The sequence below is a fragment of the Netta rufina genome (genome assembly GCF_964035555.1).
Source record: "Netta rufina genome assembly, chromosome: 11".
Classification (NCBI taxonomy): domain Eukaryota; kingdom Metazoa; phylum Chordata; class Aves; order Anseriformes; family Anatidae; genus Netta; species Netta rufina.
In genome coordinates this window covers 7,888,885-7,907,947 of record NC_140134.1, presented here as the reverse complement: position 1 = coordinate 7,907,947, position 19,063 = coordinate 7,888,885, and the positions used below count along the sequence as shown (strand labels likewise).

At 34.6% G+C, this 19,063-nt stretch overlaps 1 protein-coding gene across 1 annotated transcript in view; it reads left to right on the top strand.

Annotated features, from left to right (window-relative positions):
* VPS13C (vacuolar protein sorting 13 homolog C) overlaps positions 1–19,063 on the top strand; it is a gene marked incomplete at its 5' end in the record, with an annotated part of 90,128 nt that overhangs the window by 19,048 nt on the left and 52,017 nt on the right. The window contains 22 exons of the mRNA XM_084293187.1: positions 265–436; positions 875–937; positions 1,897–2,032; positions 2,595–2,689; positions 4,502–4,644; positions 6,066–6,258; positions 6,417–6,531; positions 6,958–7,094; positions 7,827–7,953; positions 8,562–8,679; positions 9,044–9,173; positions 9,537–9,615; positions 10,619–10,758; positions 11,287–11,440; positions 11,842–11,918; positions 12,093–12,152; positions 13,988–14,141; positions 15,215–15,331; positions 16,207–16,310; positions 16,585–16,752; positions 17,532–17,836; positions 18,138–18,285. Of these exons, the coding sequence (XP_084149313.1) occupies positions 265–436; positions 875–937; positions 1,897–2,032; positions 2,595–2,689; positions 4,502–4,644; positions 6,066–6,258; positions 6,417–6,531; positions 6,958–7,094; positions 7,827–7,953; positions 8,562–8,679; positions 9,044–9,173; positions 9,537–9,615; positions 10,619–10,758; positions 11,287–11,440; positions 11,842–11,918; positions 12,093–12,152; positions 13,988–14,141; positions 15,215–15,331; positions 16,207–16,310; positions 16,585–16,752; positions 17,532–17,836; positions 18,138–18,285 (2,935 nt within the window). The remainder of the gene's footprint in view (positions 1–264; positions 437–874; positions 938–1,896; positions 2,033–2,594; positions 2,690–4,501; positions 4,645–6,065; positions 6,259–6,416; positions 6,532–6,957; positions 7,095–7,826; positions 7,954–8,561; positions 8,680–9,043; positions 9,174–9,536; positions 9,616–10,618; positions 10,759–11,286; positions 11,441–11,841; positions 11,919–12,092; positions 12,153–13,987; positions 14,142–15,214; positions 15,332–16,206; positions 16,311–16,584; positions 16,753–17,531; positions 17,837–18,137; positions 18,286–19,063) is intronic.

Sequence of the window (19,063 nt, the reverse complement as noted above, 5' to 3'; positions counted from 1 at the left end):
ATTGTACTTAGTGCTATTACAGCCCAAATTTGTAAACATGCAGAAGTCAATAGAGAATGTCAGTTTATAGTTCTTCAGGCATTAAAAGTAATCCATCAGTCTTTTTCAGAAGTGATGTTGAAACCATTAAAAGTTTTATAAACAAAGTTACTTAAATGATGTGGTGAACAAAGTGCATACTAACATGCTACATCCTCTGCAATGTTGAAGTTGCCTTGCACAAAATGAAATAGGAAATTGCTCACAAGTGGGGAATTGTTGTAGGTGGAAATATGCGGGTGACAGTGTTCTTGAAATTCACATCAGAAGACGTACTCGTATGTGGTCATGGAGTAACATGAAACAACACAGGCAGCTTCTGAAGAGTTATAAGAACATGTACAAAAATAAGCTGACACAGAGTAAACTGTCAGAAGAAACACAGAGGCAAATTCAGGTATGTGATGTTTTTCTGGAGAGAAGGTATGCTTTGGTCCCTTAAATAATTCTTCAAATGTACATGACAGTAGTCAAGGTTGATAGTTTCAGTAGGGCAGAAGAGCTCTGGAAAGTTTTCATCAGAAGTGTAATGTAACCTATAGGGGAAAGAATTCTAGTGGAATGCTGTTAAATTAACCTCTCTTAGTTGTAGAGTAATGAACTTGGACGTGTTTACTGAAGTGCAAGATTATTAAAAAAAATAAATAAATCAGTCTGTCTGACATCAAACATCACCTTTTAGTGAACTTTGGCAGGAGATACACCGTGGAAAGAAAGGAGCATGTCTTGGAAGAAATTGGAGTATAAATATGAAGGGGCTGGTAGAGCAATTGTATTGGAGAGCATCTCCTAAGTGTTGTTGAGAGGCAAATGATTGCATCATACATTTTTACAGGACCTAGAACGAAAGCTTGATGTCTTCAATATAATCCTAGCAAGACAACAAGCACAAGTTGAGGTAAGAAACAATTTCTGTTCAGTCTTATTTTAACACTTCAAATAAGATTATCATGATAAAATCTTAAAAAAAAAAAAAAAAAAAAAAAAGTGGTGACAAATGACTGGATGGGGAAGAGAGAAGGCAAGTTGCCAGTCTTTACAGGTCAGGAGTAAATCAATTTCCAAACTGGATACCAGTCCCTGAAACTTAACATGGTGTGCGCACAGTGTTTCTGCTGTGTACTCTGTACCATTCAGGCGATTGTCTCAGGGTTTTGTGATTGTTTTCTTCCTTTGACTTCTGTTATTTTGAGACTGATTCTGCAGGTATTTGAATCAAACATATACAACTGTTTCCATACTATCTGTATTCTGTTCCTTTTCAAGTGGATAGCCAGTCTAATTAAAGAATAACTATGATAAAATTGTTGAAAGGTAGATAAAATACGCATTTTATTTTGGAAATCAACACATCTGGAATGCATATAAAATAACATGAAAAACCAGTAATGATGTTGCTTGTTTTTGAGATACTGTGGCCATACCTAGAGTTTTTTTCTTAATGCAAATAGAAAGTGTGACTATGATGTAAGAAAAAAATAAATATTACTAAATATATGTAGCTGTACAGGCTCGGTCATCAGGTTTGTTATTGTAATGTTAGGAATGTAATTGTTTCTTGTATCCCCACTCATTCTCTTTTCATATGGTTCCTGCCTTTTTGCAGTATAAATGCTAGTGAAATGGCTAGAGTAAGGGCACCCAAAGTAACACACACTTGCATTCTCTCCCCCTCCACTCTCCCTGCCCCCCAGCCCTCTTTTTGTTTGTCTGGTGAGTCAGTGATCTTAATCCCTTGCAGGTGTGATGTTGCTGTCTCTAAGATATCTATTCAACATACATGCATGCATATGTGAATTATTTACAGAAAAAAACATATATAATAATTAGTTACATATTCTAATGTCTGGTTTGTAGACGATAAGATCAGGACAGAAACTACTGAAGAAGAAAGCCGCTGAAGGTGAAAAAAAAAGTGGAGGATGGTTTAGTGGTTTCTGGGGTAAGAGAGAATCTAGAAAAAAGGAAGATGAAGAATCATCAGTACCTGAAAGTAAGTGTAACATACTAACTTTTTAATAGATTTTTAAGTTACTATGTACTTTAATAATGATAAAGAAGCAAGTTAAAATATATCTTCCTTGCTACTATACAGAAGAGAGTATGGCATAGACAGTGCCATACAGCATAGATCTATTTTATAGTATTACATACTTCACTTACTATTGAGTTGAGAAATACGGCCCTTTTCTGAAATGGCTATAAGTATTTTAGAACTTTATAATAAGAAGAACATCGAGTTTACAGCTGTAGTGCGATATGCATCAAGTGAAATACTGTAATCTGTTGATTGCTGTCGGGATGAGAGATGTATTCTAATAGTACTCAAAGTTAGTTTTGTATTTGGAAATTATGGGTAGTCTAATAAATGATTTCACTGCTATGTATATAATGCCATATATGAAGGCTGGTTATTATTTTATAATATGGAACATACTGCAGTATGGAGAAGCAGAAGATGAGCTTTGTGTCAGCAGAACTTCAGTTAGTAACCATAACCAATTCTCCTCTCATGTTTTTAGCTGTACTCAAGTGTATATATATTTTTTTTAAAGCTATTGATGAACTAATGACACCAGAAGAGAAAGCTAAGCTCTTTACTGCTATCGGTTATAGTGACAGCTCCCATCACCTTTCCTTACCAAAACAGGTAAATGACTCTTAAAGGGTGGTTTAAAAACAAACAGACAAAAAAAACAACTTTCAGACACGTTATTCTTAAGCTAAAGAATGTGTTGGTAAAAATAAAATCTGTACAGAATATATATATATATATAAACATATAAATATATATAAATTTATATAAGAATATAAATTATATAAATTATATATAAATTATAATATAAATCTTATATAAATTTATATAAGAATATAAAGAAGATAAATAAACATATGCATACTTAGTTAGAAAGCATGAAGAATGGCTAATGTTTTCTTGGATGTTTTGCCTTATTCATAGCTCTAATGTGGAGTGATTTAGGAGTACCAAACTGGAAGAATGAAAAAAATAGCATTTATCTCTTGCTTCCTGTTGTGGCAAAAAACAACTAGCCTGTATGGTTGTCTTGACTGTTCTGTAAATCCAGAAGTCAGTTATTCTGATAATTGAGTTGTTGTTTGTATAAAGGTGAACATTACCATGTGATTATTTTCTGTTTCACCTAAATTCTTGCCACTTCCTGGGATGCCTTTGTTAGAGGGATCATGTTATGTTCCTGTTGAAACCTTTGTTCTCATAAGAAGTGCTCGAAGATACCTGTTATGCTTGTTTCTACAACAGGAAGGAAAGCAAAAATTAGAAAAGCGTATATTTAAAAAAGAACACAACACTTTTGTGATGGATATTTTTTCACTTGTTAAGCAAAGGAATAAAATATCAACTTGCTGGTATAGTATTCTTCGCGGTGTTTATCAGTTGAAAGTTATAAAGGAGACAAAGAGAATGTGTTTAATGTTAAGGTTTCTCTCAGTATGGCTATTTTTAGTCAGTGCTATTACCATTCTTGTTTTAAATCTGAACATGACTGGTGGCTCTGCTTCTAGTTGCTCATCACTTAGAGAAGCACTTCTTTGTTTCCTTCAAGGAGACTTTTGTCAATTTTCGCCTGCTTACCTAACTGAATGCTCCAGTCTTCCACCCTTGCGTGTATGTGTTAAATTTTGTCATTGTAAGCCTACATGTGCTTCACATGTAGGCAGGGAAACTCAGAATTATTTGAGGGGCAAAATCCCAGCCTCTGCATGATTGTGTGAACTTTTGTTCTAGTTAAATTGAAAAGAGAAGAACAGCAACGTGCCTTGTTACCAGCAAAGATGATGAACAACCTAAACTGTGCCCAGTACTGCTGTGTTCTTTTGTTTCATGCATTCTTGCCCAATTCTGTAGAAAAACTTCAATTTTTAATTTGGACAAATGTAAAGTGTATAGATGCTTTCATCTCTGCCAATACCACATAGAAATGTGCAGGCTTCAAATTGAATTGGGAAGTATGATCTGATTCTCAAGATAGTGATTGATGTAGTCACAAATGGTACATGGAAAGGCTTACGCATCCTTGACAAGGTTGATACCTGACATTAAGCAGGAAGAATGAAGGCATTTATGCAATACTTCTAAACTGTAGTTATTTGGTGTGATTATAACAATTTTGTTTACTTGTCTTGCTAGCTCTCTACGGAGTGTAGCTTATCTGCACTTGATTCACAGCCTAAACTCTATGAATCGTAAAAAGAAATACAGATTTTATTTGCTCAGCATTTGTTGAAATAAGTTATTTTATATTGCAGAATTGACTGGTGAGGGTTGAATGAAAGTTATGTATAGCTAGGTTCTTGCATGAGGATGTATGGCTACTGGAATAGTTGCAATTCCACATTTCATTAGATGGATTTAAATTACGAGCTCCAAAAAAAAATTCAGATCAAGATGACTAATTTCAGTTTTCTCTGTCCTTCTCACTAGTACATTGCTCATGTTGTGACACTGAAGCTCTTAAGCACTTCTCTTACAATTAAAGAAGACAAGAATGTGGCAGAAACTCTTAAAGTACAAATAATTGATCTGAGTACGAAAATATCACAACGCCCGGGAGCACAAGCCATTAAGTAATTAGATTTTTTTTTTTTTGTAGAAACATTACTTCTTTTTCAAATTTCTAACCTTTTTTTGCTTGGGTAGTTTTCTTTGTATGATGTTATATGTTGACTTGTAATGTTTACAGGGACTCTGATATTTCAGTCCTTGTAGATAATTTTAAAAGTTGTTGATTTGATAAATAATATTGGAGGGAATGAAGAAGGGAATCCTACTTGTTGCTCTGTGTGAGTATGAGTAATCTTTTTCTTGAATCCAGATGTTGAAGTGCTGAATATTTTGGGAATTGATGCTTAAGCAATGTGAAGTGTTTGAGCTGATTACATTCCAGCCAAGCTACCATATGTACTGCTTAATACTTCCTACAGAAAAGAAAATCTATGTCTGTATGTTGTGGGTAGGAGATAAACCAGCGCAGGGGAAGCTGAGACCTTTGTCCCCCTTACCAAAGGGCACATCAGAGATACTGAGCACAAATTGTGTTACACAGTCAAGGAATAATGTTTCAGTGGCTAGAAAATGAGATTGTGTGCATTTTTTTTTTACACTTTGATTTGCAGTTCTATTATATTTTGACTTGATGCATAAGATCACCAGTTCAGTTGTTAATTGTGGAAATAATTTTGCTGAAAGCATTTTTGGGGGTAGTATTAAAAGTGTGGACTCTGCTGGAAAAAAAAAAAAAAAAAAAAAAAAAAGCTTTGAAAAAGTTTTTACCAAAGTGTGCCATATAATTTAGTTGGCAAGACTGGAACAGTAGGGAAAAAATACCCTTGATCTTAATTTTCTGGAAAAATATCATTAGGTTATCTCAATAAAGTCAGGTTTATGACTTCAATTATGCCCAAAGAGTCAATAAATTCCAATGGTAGCGAACCAGGACCCTAGGACTGGTTTTATGTCTAATAGTTACTTCAAAATATGAATGAAATTAGGCATGTGGACACCACCAAATTGCTCTTTCTTTCATAGACATTTTTCTGCTGATTTTGCTTCCCACTGTTCCTAAGGAAGCTGGCAGTAAAGGGTATCCATTTGCTCCAAACCAAGCCCATAAATTGTTTTTAAATCAATAAGTAATGGTTAACATTTTTACTACTTTTTTACCTGTAGTATAAATATTCTACCTATTTCCTCTTGGAATTGATTTTCTCAGTAAATACGAGCTAAAAGTTTTTACTCCACTTTGCAGATGACAGAAGGTCAAAATATAATACTGTCCTTGTCTTGCTGTGAACAACTTGCTTCCTACATATTTTTCCCTAATCTGTTAATGTTACAATTTCTTAACCATGTGGTATGTTAGTCCTATGAAGCTAGGTTGGTTTTGTTTTCTTTTATCAAAGCCTTTCTCATCTTGCTTGTTTTTACTAGATGGAACTGTGTTCTGTATTCTAATTAAATATAATATTTAACTTCTCATCTTCTTTAGGGTGGAAGCCAAGCTTGAAAACTGGTATGTTACAGGCCTGAGACAAGAAAACATTGTACCATCTCTTGTGGCTTCCATAGGGGATAGCAAGTCTTCTTTACTTAACATAGAGTTTAATATTAACCCTGAAGATAGTACTGCTGATCAGAGTCTTAGTATTGAATCGCAGCCTGTGGAAATAAAATATGATGCAGTGAGTAGTTAACAAAATTATTCCCTCTTTTTCTGATTCTTCTCTTTCTCTACTGTTGCTCTAATTCTTTTTGCTCAGTCAAGATCTATTTCGTATTTTTTAACTGAATGACTTCTGTATATGTTAATAATTCTTGTATCTCTCTCCTTTCTGAAAAGAGAACAATAAATGCTATGGTAGAGTTCTTCCAGACAAGTAAGGGAATGGATCTTGAAAGATTAACATCAGCCACGTTAATGAAGCTGGAAGAAATCAAAGAAAGAACTGCTACAGGTAAGATAAAGTGTATCTCACATGAAGTCATTTCATAAAATATAAATGTTTATATATCATAAACGTATATATCAACATCATAAAATGTTTCTATATGATTTGCAAAACTGCTTGTGTGTGGTTTGGTGGCTAAATGGAATGACTAATTTTTTTCCTTTGTTGATTTTTTTCTTTTGACTTGGATTAATGGATGCTTTGTGGGGAGAAGCATTCAGCTTAGTGGGAAAATGCCTTTCTTTAATTTTTAAATTTTAATTTTCCTTTATGGAAACCAATTCTATGATTCTATGAAAACAATAAACTTGTATGAAAATAAGACTTCATTCAAGATGCCCTGTCTTTGAGATAACATCTCTTTATGTGTGGTCTGGAACAACTATTTTACTTGTGACTAGTATTTCAATTTTTATGTACCTTTTATTTAAGGATTAGCTCATATTATTGAAATGAGGAAGGTCCTCGACTTGAAGATCAATCTGAAGCCTTCCTACCTTGTGGTTCCACAGACAGGTTTCTACCATGAAAATTCAGATTTGCTGATTTTGGACTTCGGTACATTTCAGGTATATAAATGATCTTTTATAAACTCAGAGGAAGAAAATACTCTTCTTCTTTTAACATAGCTGTCATTTGGAACTGTATGGTTTTCAGAAGATGAAGGTGGTCATCTTTGAATGTGTTTTCACATCGTATGCTTACTACAGAATCAGTTGGGGTCAGCGGTTTCATTGTTTTCAGTGTGTTCAGTATTCAGAGCTGTTAGGTTGTCTTTTGACATAGTTTTACTAGTTAGTCCACCAATAAAATATTTCCGTATTTGGTGAATCATAATCACAGTAGTTTTAATCTTCCATGTCTTCAGCAAAATGTGAATGTTTACCCTTTTCTTTTTTTTATAGAATGATGTATCTTTAACAGATAAAATAAAATACCTTTTTTTTTCTTGGAGCTTGAAAGTTCATTTCCTTGTTCCTGTAAAACGGAAAAATGACAATTTTTTAACTTCATTTTAGCCAAGTAAATATTTTGGTTGTACTCCAGCAATAAACTAATAACGAGAGTTAATTTTACATTACTTGAATTTGTACGGTTCGATAGCATGAGGAGAAATTAAAAAAATATTCTATCTATCCTTGGTGAGTGAAGTGTTAAAGAAATAAAGATCTCATCTCTGTAAGAGTCCAAATGGCAATCATAAACTCCAATGAATTGTCTTTTTCACCTTCACTAGAATTAATAGCATGTAAATATATGTAAGTTTGAGACTTAACTTTGTTTTGTCCTTATGTGTTTAGCTGAACAGCATAAATCAAGGCAGTAGTCAAGCTTCTAGCTTTTCATCTTTAGAGGAGATAATGGACAAAGCTTATGACAAGTTTGACGTGGAAATAAAAAATGTACAACTTCTTTTTGGAAGAGCAGGTAACAAAACATAGTTGCTGTTTACTCAAAGGATTGATTGAGGATAATTGCCTGTAATTAGTAAAAATATTTTTAAAGAAAGATAGCAAAGAAAAAATAGTAGTTATGTAAAAGATTGTAATAGTCTGCTCTCAGGTATTCAACTAAGAAAAGTTTGCATGTTAATTTCTCTTAAAGCACCTGCTTGTTTTTTGTTTTGAGACTGGTGTATTATTTCTTTGCCAGTGAGCAACATAAATGCATAGGACTGTTACGTTTTCCTTAATGCTCTGGCAAATGTACTGAAGTTGCCAGTAGTAATATTTAATTTGTACTTATATTTTACAGTTACCAAAATGCTAGGTTACTTTTTAAAACTTTATATTCAGATGTGTCTTTTAGTGTGGAATTGGGTTAAGGCTGCTAAGTTAATATAGTGTTAAGGTATACTGAAAATATATTGAAAAGCTCTTAAAAATCTTAAAATAGTTCACCCTAAATAGTTCTGGCTTTTTCAATTTGTGAGTGGGTTCTTTTAAGTTTTCCTGGGGATGCCATTTGATAACGCACAATGCATTAGAGCAATTAGCAGGCAATGTTTTTCATCTAAGGTGATTGAATACTTGCAGGTGAAGACTGGAAGAAGGCTCGTTTTCAACATCCATCAACTTTGCATGTTTTACAGCCTATGGATATTCATGTACAGCTGGCAAAATCGATGGTGGAAAAAGACAGCAGGATGGCCAAGTAATGTATTAATATTTAGAGGACTTCAAGTACTGTGTATTTAGAGAAAAGAAGAAAAATATATCTTCTGCAAGGGTTTAGTAACATGTTAATGTAGGAAATAGTTGGCTTACTACTTTTTAAACACCCTTTGTTCTCTACCGATTCTGTAGTCACCTTCACTTGTTACTGACTAAAAAAAGTCATTTTAATGAGTCCAACACCTATTTTTAATACAGATTCACTAGCTTTACTGTGATGTGATATGATATTTATATATTAGCATAGTTACTAGTAACATTTTAAATGAAGAATTGATATGTACTGTTTTTTTTTTTTTCTTGGAGTGAATCTTTTTTTTTTTTTTTTTTTTTTTTTTTTTAAGGTTTAAAGTGTCAGGAGGGCTTCCTTTGGTACATATCAGACTCTCTGACAAGAAAATCAAGGCAATTTCTGATCTGATTGATAGCATTCCATTACCTCAGAAGACATCTATGCCAGTCGCAAGCAGAAAGGTAAGCTAACTACAATTAATAAAACTGAAATTTAGAAAATAAATAAGAAGACACAAAGTGATTGTGAATTCCTGCTAATGTCCTTTCTCTTTTTCATTTAAAGTAAGAGATCTGTTGTCCATCTGAGCTAGGCAGAGTGGTGCCAATACAGCTTAATATCAGAACATGCTGGGCTTATTAAAATAAGGTTACCTGAGACTTTATCACTGTCTGTTGGCTTCAGTATAAGTGTTGGAGAAACGCATATTTCTAAGAAATATGAGGAAGGCCAGTTGAAAGATGCATAACCAGTGGAAAATACCACAGAGGATACCATGTTACATGAACTTCAAAATAATGGTTTCTTCTTTCTGCTCCATGTAGGTAGCAGTGATTCCTGCAATTCCTGTTGTTGATAAAGGATTACTTAATACCCACCAGTTGTTAGCAGAAATAGTGTCAGGTAAGAAAACGTACATGCCCCTTAGTAAAAATAGGTGGCCAATGTTTATGGAATAACTTAACATTTCCAAGCTATCATTGCTCTTAAAACATGTTATAAGGATACTAGGGATGAGCATGGTTGTATCTAACTATCACTGCATAAGATGAGTATTAAGATGCTGTTGTTATATCAGAATACGAAACTTTATTTTTAAAAAAACAAAACCCTTATTTTGGAGATGAATTCGTACTCTGTCTGCATAAGTAACCTCTTCAAATATGAGTGAGATATTAATAAAAACTGCATTCAGTTGTTATTAGCAATCCAGTTTAATTATCCAAATGTCATGAGATGTGTTTTTAGGGAATTGAAGTGACGAACCTGTTTGAGAATTAAATTACACTGATTTAGTCAAAAACGAATTTGCTGGTTCTGCTACTCGAAGAGTTTGAAGTCTAAGACATTGACTTTAAGGCAGGCATGTGGAAAAGATAAATAACAAGTCTAAAGCACATGTACTTGTTTAAGCAGCCAGCATGTGGCGGAAATACTGTTACAGACATCACAGATGTACTGTCCGAAATGTTTCACATCAGCAAAGCTCTCCTTTTTCAGTAAATGCAGAGCTAGAAGAACAAATAGCAAATTAATTTATTCATACTGTGGATTTGACTGTTCATTTCCATAATTCTAGGGAGAAACTACACTGGAATCTGGGAAACTTGTTTCTTTGGTGTTTACTTTAGAACTGTTTTTTTCCTACATAGATTCTTTAGTATCTAACAATACAGCCTAACTCTAGTGCTTTAACAGAGCTTTAATTTTTTTTTTTTTTTCACTTTCTCATCTTCATCTAATGGGAAGAAAGCAATATAGATCTGAAAACTACTTGGTCAGCTTAGGTTTAAATAGCTTGTACAGTGTGAAATGATATTGGAATCGGAAACAGAGCAGTAGATTTACCCCTGTTTGTGGTATAAGCTTATCCTTCACTAAGAAGGAGGTCATTTCTGTTCTGTAGATTCTGAAGAAGAATATTTTGATTTTGAAGAAAGTTCTGAACAAACTGACAGGACACTGATTAAGGGAGAAGAAATAAGAGATAAGGAGCCTGCTAAAGAGGAACTGACAGATCTTCAGTTGAAGTTTGAAATTAAAGAGGTATGTCTCTGTAATTCTACCTTAATCTTCTATATATAGACTACTTAAAATAACAAAAAGCATTATTCTATTTCAAGTTTAATGGACACACAAAACGTAGCCACTAAAGAAACAATACACATGTATATATGTATTTCTAAGTGTATGTGTTATTTCTAAGAAGTGTAAATAAAACAGTCTTCAATTGTGTGTATGAGTTGTGTGTTACGCACAAAAAAAAAATTGTGTGTTATGCGCAAAAAACAAAAATTAATAAGCCCATTCATTCAACTAGTATTTTCTACCGAAAGCACTCCAGACACAATTTGACCAAGGAGAAAAAAAAAAAACAACACAAACAATGGTAGAACAAAGCAAGTACCCGGGCAGGTCACTTCTGAAGAGCAAGACCTGTAAGGTCTGTAAGATAGTTGCCTCGCACCATCAGATATTCACAAGGCATTAATACTAGTACTCTTTTATTGTTTTGAGCAAAGAAAATAAAATATATGAACAGATGGCCTTACTGTGTATTTCTTGCTCATTCAGGTTTTGTTAGAGCTCACCAGGCAAAAAAAAACTGAAGAAACAGTACTTGTATTTGATGTGAAGCATCTTGGGACAGAGGCTGCAGTCAAAACCTATAATTTAGCAGCTGTATCATATTTGAAGACAATAAGCTTGGATTACTATGAAATTGGAGGTAAGGAAGGAGGAGTAAATAACATAGTTTCTGTAGTCTGAATCAGTCTCTCTCCTGTCTTTTAGTGCTCACTAAAATTCAATTATTGTTCCAGTTGCGCAGGCACAGTACTTATTATACAACTTTCCATTGGAAGTGCTTGTGTCAATTGTACAGTTGATAGTTTTTGACTGTCATGTTAGTGCTTATTAGATAAATAAATAGGTTTGGATGGAGAAGGAAAACGGTGTTATGTTTTAGACATAACAAAGGGAAACTAATGCTATGTATTTGGCAGTGCGACATATTTTAACAAGCTGTACTGAAAGCTTATTTGTTCAAGGCACAAATTCCTTTGGTTCACTGAAAAAAAACGAAAAAATATTCTATTTTTTGTGTGTATTTTGTGTGTTATGTTACAGGTAAAAAAACACCCCTTCATCTAATTAGTTCCTCAGATAAACATGGCTTGGACCTTCTGAAGGTGGAATATATCAAGGTATAGATAAAGCTTTTCTAGAGGTTGACTTTTTTTTTTTTTTTTTTTTTAAACTTTTCTGTACTTGATCAAGTCTTAGAACTACTATTCTGAGAGAGTGGATTGTTTTCTATCTTCTAAAGAGCACAGTGGGTGGTTTGAATTAACAAGCTACATGCTAATCATTCATTTCAGGCTGACAGAAATGGTCCACACTTTCAGACAACTTTTGACAACACTGAACAGAAGATTGAAGTGAGTGCCTGCAGATTTTTTTTTAGCTTTCCTTTGGTTTGCTTGCTTAGAAGTGGGGAATTGATGGTGTTTTTTTTGGCTTTCCTGGTTTTTTTTTAATTTTTTTATTATTTCTTCCTCTTGCACCAGGGGAGACGTAGAGATCCAAAGCAGCTGAATATTTTATACTCTTAGTTTTAGAGAGGTATGTTAGTCTATTTCCTAACTATGGAGAAAAGCTGTCTAGTTATTAGCTCCTGAATAAAATTAAAACAATGTAAGAGTGCATTATCTTCTCAAGCATTTGCAATACTGTTAGTGTTAGGTCAGAGGTTGGACTCGATGATCTTGAGGTCTCTTCCAACCTAGAAATTCTGTGATTCTGTGTGAAATAATAAAGTTCAAATGCCTGCTTTGGGGAAAATATATTGGTTCTTGAGGTTTTTGTTTTCTTGTCAAATAGAGTATTTGTATTGTGCGAGCTATGTAATTTGCACTTTGGGTAAATTTCTTAAGAAGTCTAAATCCAGTTGTGAGTGACTTTTTTTTTTTTTTTTGGGGGGGGGGGGGAGGGGAGCACGTTCTATTTCTGAAATATGATTGAGGAGTTTCTTGTGATACTGTTCTCCTCTATCACTTCTGTCACTCTCCAGAGCAAGAACTTAAAAACATCTTATTCTAATGCAATAATTTATAAGACAGTATGTACCTACCTTGTTAAATTTTGACTCTTGTACTAATGGTGTATTTCTGAGTCAGTTTTCATTCTAAGGAAAAACAGTATCTTGAGTAACTCTGGAAACTGACAACTCGTTTTTTTATTTCCATAGTGTGATGACCTATTAACTCAAATAAGAAAAATATGACTTATTTCTTCAAAAGACATCTTTCTGCTTTTTGTACTTTATTGCAAATATTTTGCCTGACCTCTTCTGGCACAACAACTGAAATATTCCTGAATAGTTGTCAGTATAACTGTGTAGTTTTACAGTTTCTACAGATTTCATTGGGGAAGTCCAGTTAATACTGGCATTTTTTTTTTCCTAAGAAAAGGCTTTGGAAGTCCCAGTGGGGGGTGACAGTTTTATTCCACAGGTGCTGGGGTAGATAGATATAGCTGAATTGGCTGACTTCACCCTATGGAAGAGTGCTGATATTTAGAGAACTCAGCTTTCCCTACATGATTAGGTTTTGGCTTTGTAGCTCTTCAGTAGGACTTGTGTTTGTAAGAATTGGATTTGAACCTTTTTTTTTTTTTTTTTCTTTTTTTTTCCAATTTCAAACCAATTCAAGTGGTAATAAGTTTTGCTAAACTACAGTGCAGGCAGTTTTCACCTTTTGGGCTCCCTTAATGGATTTATTGAGAAATGATTATCCTGAGTATCTATGTAGCAGCCATTTGCCACTTACCCTTTACGTTGTACTGGGTTTTGGCATGAGCATGCAGGAGTCTGGGTTTGACAGAGCATAGTGCTTGAGAAGACTGAATCCTGGCTGAGGTTAAGTACCTAACTGCTATCTGCCTTAATTCAGATGGGTTTCTCTGTTAGTCATCAAGTTACAATGAGTTTCCCCTCTTTTAATGCTTCTGAATTCATTTTGTCACTTTGCTTTTGTACTAACCAGGTAATAGCTTAACAGAGCTGTTGAGTTGTTGTCAGGTTCAGTTATTTTCTGAGTTTACCACTTTCCTGCTTTACAGAAAGCTTTTTTCCTTTGTAATTTGTTGCTGGTGTAACATGTACGGCTTTTCTGTTTCTAAGATACTTCTGCTCCGTAGGGTGCTTTTGCACCTCAGTCCAGCTCTTCTACTTGTTAGTTACATTTTGTGATGAGGAATCTCATGTTTTGAACAGGTAGCTTTTTCATCATTAAACATTCTGCTGCATACAGAAGCCCTTATGTCTGCTGTCAGTTTTCTAACGGCTGTTAGTCCATCTGGGGATGAAAGCAGTAGAGAGACATCAACTAAAGAAGAAAAGCAACGAGATGACATTAGATTAAAGAAAGGTATTTTTGTGTTTGTCAGAATGATGGGTCTGGGTGGATGTTTTGCATGCTGACAAAAGGATCGAATCCTAGAGAAATCTGATTAACTTCGTAAAGCAGGGTGAGGATCAAAGCTTATGTTGCAGTGGCTCTCCAGGCTTTAAGTATACTTGAGAAGTAGTAGTCAAGTGCTTTGCCAGCCTAATGAAAATCTTGCTGTTCCTAGAGTGCTGGAACAAAAAATGTATTTATGTCAAAACAATGGACATCGAGGGGAGCAGCTGCACTTCCTTCAACACAAAATGCAAAAGTCAAGCATCACATGAACTGGAAATGAGATGTTTAGCGAAGAATGGTCATGGTTAGAGTTGTTTTTAACTTGAAATGGCCTGGGTTTGACTGCACACTGAGAAGCTGCTGCTGTTTAACAACATCCATAAACATTTAAGCTCTTGTATTAACATTTGCTATCCTTGGTTAGTGAAGGTGCGGTCTGATGGTGAGGTCTGATGGTTTCTGGTTTATCCCTCATAGGTCATTTTTGACACTTGTGCTTGACCTCGCCTTAACCTCCACAGCCTTAATACTTGCTCTCAGAAAACCTAGATGTTGGCTGCCTGAAAAAGGTTTTCAAGGATGGCTATTTCTTACAAGCTGAAGCTTTGTGTTAATATCTAGGGGTCTTGAAGTAGGACATTTGATAACCTGAAAAAAACAGTACTGTGAACCTGCTGAATTAATATTAAAAGTACTGTGCAATTATTCTCCTTACAGCAGCATTTACCATTCATTTAAAAAAAATAAAAAAGTATCAGTAGAGACTTAACACTAGGTGGGAGTGATACTAGACACAGATGAACAAGGAAATACTGACATGTTTTATCAATAGAGTTGGCTTCAGAGGGAGTTTTCTTTCTCTAAGATAGAACAATAGCTGTTATATACTAGTGGTGATGAATGAAACGATAGGAAACAATACTGAATCATCTGAACACCACAGTAACTAAACTAAAACAGCCCTCCAGTGCTCTCAGGAGTTTGACTGAAAACATGCATGATGTGCCTTGAAAATAGATCCTTTGTCTTATTTTTAGTGACCAGACCTTCCAAGGATAAGGACATCTTTGCCTTCAAGCTTTTTGCCAAGCTGGATGCCTTCTGTTTAAATATTTGTGATGAAAAAAAGAATATTGCAGAGATCAAGATACAAGGTATTAAATTCATTGTTAGTACTACTAATTAAGTATTTTAATTTCAAAGCAACTGCTGATAATTGAGCTGAAAGATAGTTAAGGTATAGATTTTCAGCACATGTTTTTTTCTCTTGTGCTTTGGAACAAATGTGGCTTGTAGTATTGTTTCCAGAGTCAGTCCTTTACTATGTCATAATGTTTTGGTCTCCAACTGCATAAACATAATCAACTACTAAGGTATTGAATTAGCGTTGAAGTTTTGAAGGAATTTGATTATGAGTTACTTCTCATGTTGTGCTAGATTTTGTGGTTTTTTGGTGTGTGTGTGCACCTGAGTTATTTAATATGTTTTAAAACTGTTTCAGTTGGTTTTGAACTCCTAGGCTTTGTTCGGGTTTCTTGTTTTGGGTTGTGTTTCTTTACCCTCACCCCCTGAACTTAAATTTCTGGAACTTAAAATACTTTTTTTTAAAGATGTGATTTAATGCGTTGCTAAAAACAAAAACAGAAACACACAAGCAACAAACGAAACACTCCCCCTTTTCTGATTTTGGAGAAATTGTGGTAGTTGGAAATTACTTCTAATTATCCTGCCTTGGATGTAATAGAATTTGTAGTGCATATGCCTCTTGGTGAAGAGGCTGTAAATAACTTATTTTATTTGGAAACGAGAAAATCAATATTTTTTTTTTGTATGTATGCATGCATGTGTGGGTTTGTAATATTTGTTGAATTACTGCAAGATTAACACAGAATTGTTTGTAACAATGTGATTTAAGAATAATGTAATAAGACCTTCCCTCACTTCCCTTATTTGTGTTGTCCACCCTACCCTGAAAGTGAGTGCTACTTCTGTTATGCAGTGCTGCCATTTCTTTTCTTATACTTCACAGGCCTTGACTCATCTCTTCTGCTTCAGCCAACTCAAACGGAACTCTTTGCTCGACTTAAAGACATAATTGTCACAGATGTTGATTCAAGGACCCTTCATAAAAAAGTACAGTTATAGGATTTTAAGTCTTATTTGACTCTTCGTTAATTTTACGTGTACAAGTGAAATTTAATACACATTGTATTCTTGAAAATGATTTCATGTGAACACCTCTTTCCCTGTAAACATGGTGAAGCATGGATGTCTAAATAGATGTTTTTTAAAAAGTCGTATATAATTAGTATTTCTGATAGTTAGACAATATATTCAGTTTTTCTGTGTATTAAATACCTTCTTAGAAGCTACTGATGGCTGAAATATATTATTTCTTCCTTTCTAGGCTGTATCTATAGTAGCAGATGAAGTTTTCAGTTTCAGTCTGACTTTATATCCATATGCTACTGAGGGAGAAGCCTATACTGATATGTCAAAAGTGGATGGTGCCGTATCTTTGAGAGTTGGTTGTATTCAAATAGTATACCTTCACAAATTTCTTATGTCTCTGCTGGTAAGTCTTTTCTTTGTATGACTTGTGCTGATTTCTTCAATTATGCTTCCCTGCTTGCAGTCTCGGTATAAAGATTAGCTTAAGTTTCTGAAAGAGAAAGGGTAGGCTTAATTTTCTGTATGTACTACTAATAAACTCAGATAAACCAACTGTAACTGGTTTGAATTTGAAAAACTACTACTCTGCAGGGGGGGTGTTCTGAGTCTCCTTCTTCCCCACTGTGCTTTTAAGGCATTCCTGTTCTCACACCCACCTTCAGCAAAAAACTGAATTCGTTGCTTATGCAAACATATCAGAAATAGAATTAGAGACAAAATTTTCTGCAAGGTTTGATGCTATGAGGACTGCAAATTAACCACTGTAAATCACTTATCTCTTTGTCAAATATTCTAATACTGGCTTCTTTGGCTAAGCCCCAGTTGGTTCTTTGCCACTTAGTACTGGCTTTAATAAGTATTAGTGTTCACTGGTGACAGAGGGGTTCTACAAATAATGTGGGTCCCCATAAAGTAATGAGATAAAAGACTGTTGCCACAAATGAAGCTGGAGAAGAAGACGGGTTCAAAAATCACTCGTTAGTACATTTTTGACCATGTAATAGAGGTAATGATAGAAAGTACCCAGTTGTCTTACCCCAGGGAAAACTTAACACAATAGGCAGCATAACTTGGGGTTGATGTTGGTTTTGACTGGTGTTGTAATAAGAGAGAGTAGTTGCAATTGAAAACAAAACTGTTTATAGCTCTATTTCTGCTTGCTCTTCAACTCTTTTTTTCTAGACCTTCTTGAACAACTTTCAGACAGCTAAGGAGGCACTGAGTGCTGCTACAGTCCAAGCTGCAGAAAAGGCTGCTACCAGCGTAAAAGATCTGGCTCAAAGGAGCTTTCGACTTGCTATGGACATTCACATAAAAGCACCAGTAATAGTCATTCCTCAGTCCTCAGTTTCCCTCAATGCTATAGTAATAGACCTTGGCTTGATTAAGGTTCAGAACCGGTTTAGCTTGGTGTCTCCAGAAGGTGGTTTGCTCCCTCCGGTCGTTGACAAAATGGATGTGCAGCTGACAAAGCTGAAACTATCTAGGTAAAGTGCATTGTACCAAGTGTAATGTCTTAGCTAATTGTTAATATTAATACTTAGTAAGATATTAATCTACTTGTTTAGAAGTCATGGTTGGTAAGAGTCAAATATTTGGTGCTAGAATATGAACCTGCTACCCTAGGGGCAAATAAATGAGCAGTAAAGTAAGATACTGTTTTGCTCAGGAAGCTATGTATGTCTAAAGAGAGATTAAACTTGATATTTAAAGATAATTGAGTTGAAAATGTAATATGATAAACTTCTAACATCCCCCGACACTTTTTTTTTCCTCGTTTGTTTTAAGAATCACTATGGAGACAAGTTTATCTCATCTGGACATTCAGATACTTCACCCTATTAATTTGAGCCTGTCTGTGAATCGAAATCTAGCTGCAGATTGGTTTCACAAATTGCCAGTATTGGAGATTACAGGGTATCTGGATACAATGAATGTAAGTCTTTTGAAAAGAAAGTGGTGAGTAGCTCATGATACCTAATGTAAGACTAAGCTTTATGTTATTTCTGGGCACGAAAGTGGAACGAACTGCAAGCTGTTAGTAGCTGTGGAGTGTTTTTTAGGGATGTTAACTGGATTTAACCTACCTTTGTAAATAGTGAAGTTGAAAAGTGTCATATAAAATATCTAGCCCCCCTGTGTGCATTTATTGTGCTAAGAGAAAAGAGAATTGAAAGGCATGTCAAGGAGTCTTGAATATTCCTTACTATAAGGCAGGACAAACTTGTATCACTTGTTGTTGTGTTCACTTTTCTAAACGTGTCTATTTCAGTGCCTTTAAAAAAAAAAAAAAAAAAGGTATCTTTTTGAGAAGAAGTTAAATCTATGCTAATATTTGCCTAAGTAACTCATCTGCATAACTTTCAGTCTCCCTTGAATGATCTCAGGATAGTTGTGTATTGTGGCAACATACTGTAGAAGAAATACCAGTTATCTCTTGGCAAAACTGGAAGTAAAATGCCATAAGGTAGCACATCATTCGTAGCAAAGTATTGAAAGCTCTAAAGGCTGCATTATATATTGATACAGCTTTAAGAAGTCATAACTTTCTTTAAGCTCATAGTCCTTTAACCGTAAGTAGTTAGAAGATTTTCATTGTTACTTTCCTCAAAGGATGATGCTGCTGACAGAACAGCTGTAGTTAAGCACCTTTAGTCTTGCCAGAAAACATTGTTCTGCTTTGATAGCTAGTTACAACTTTAAAAAACAGTTTT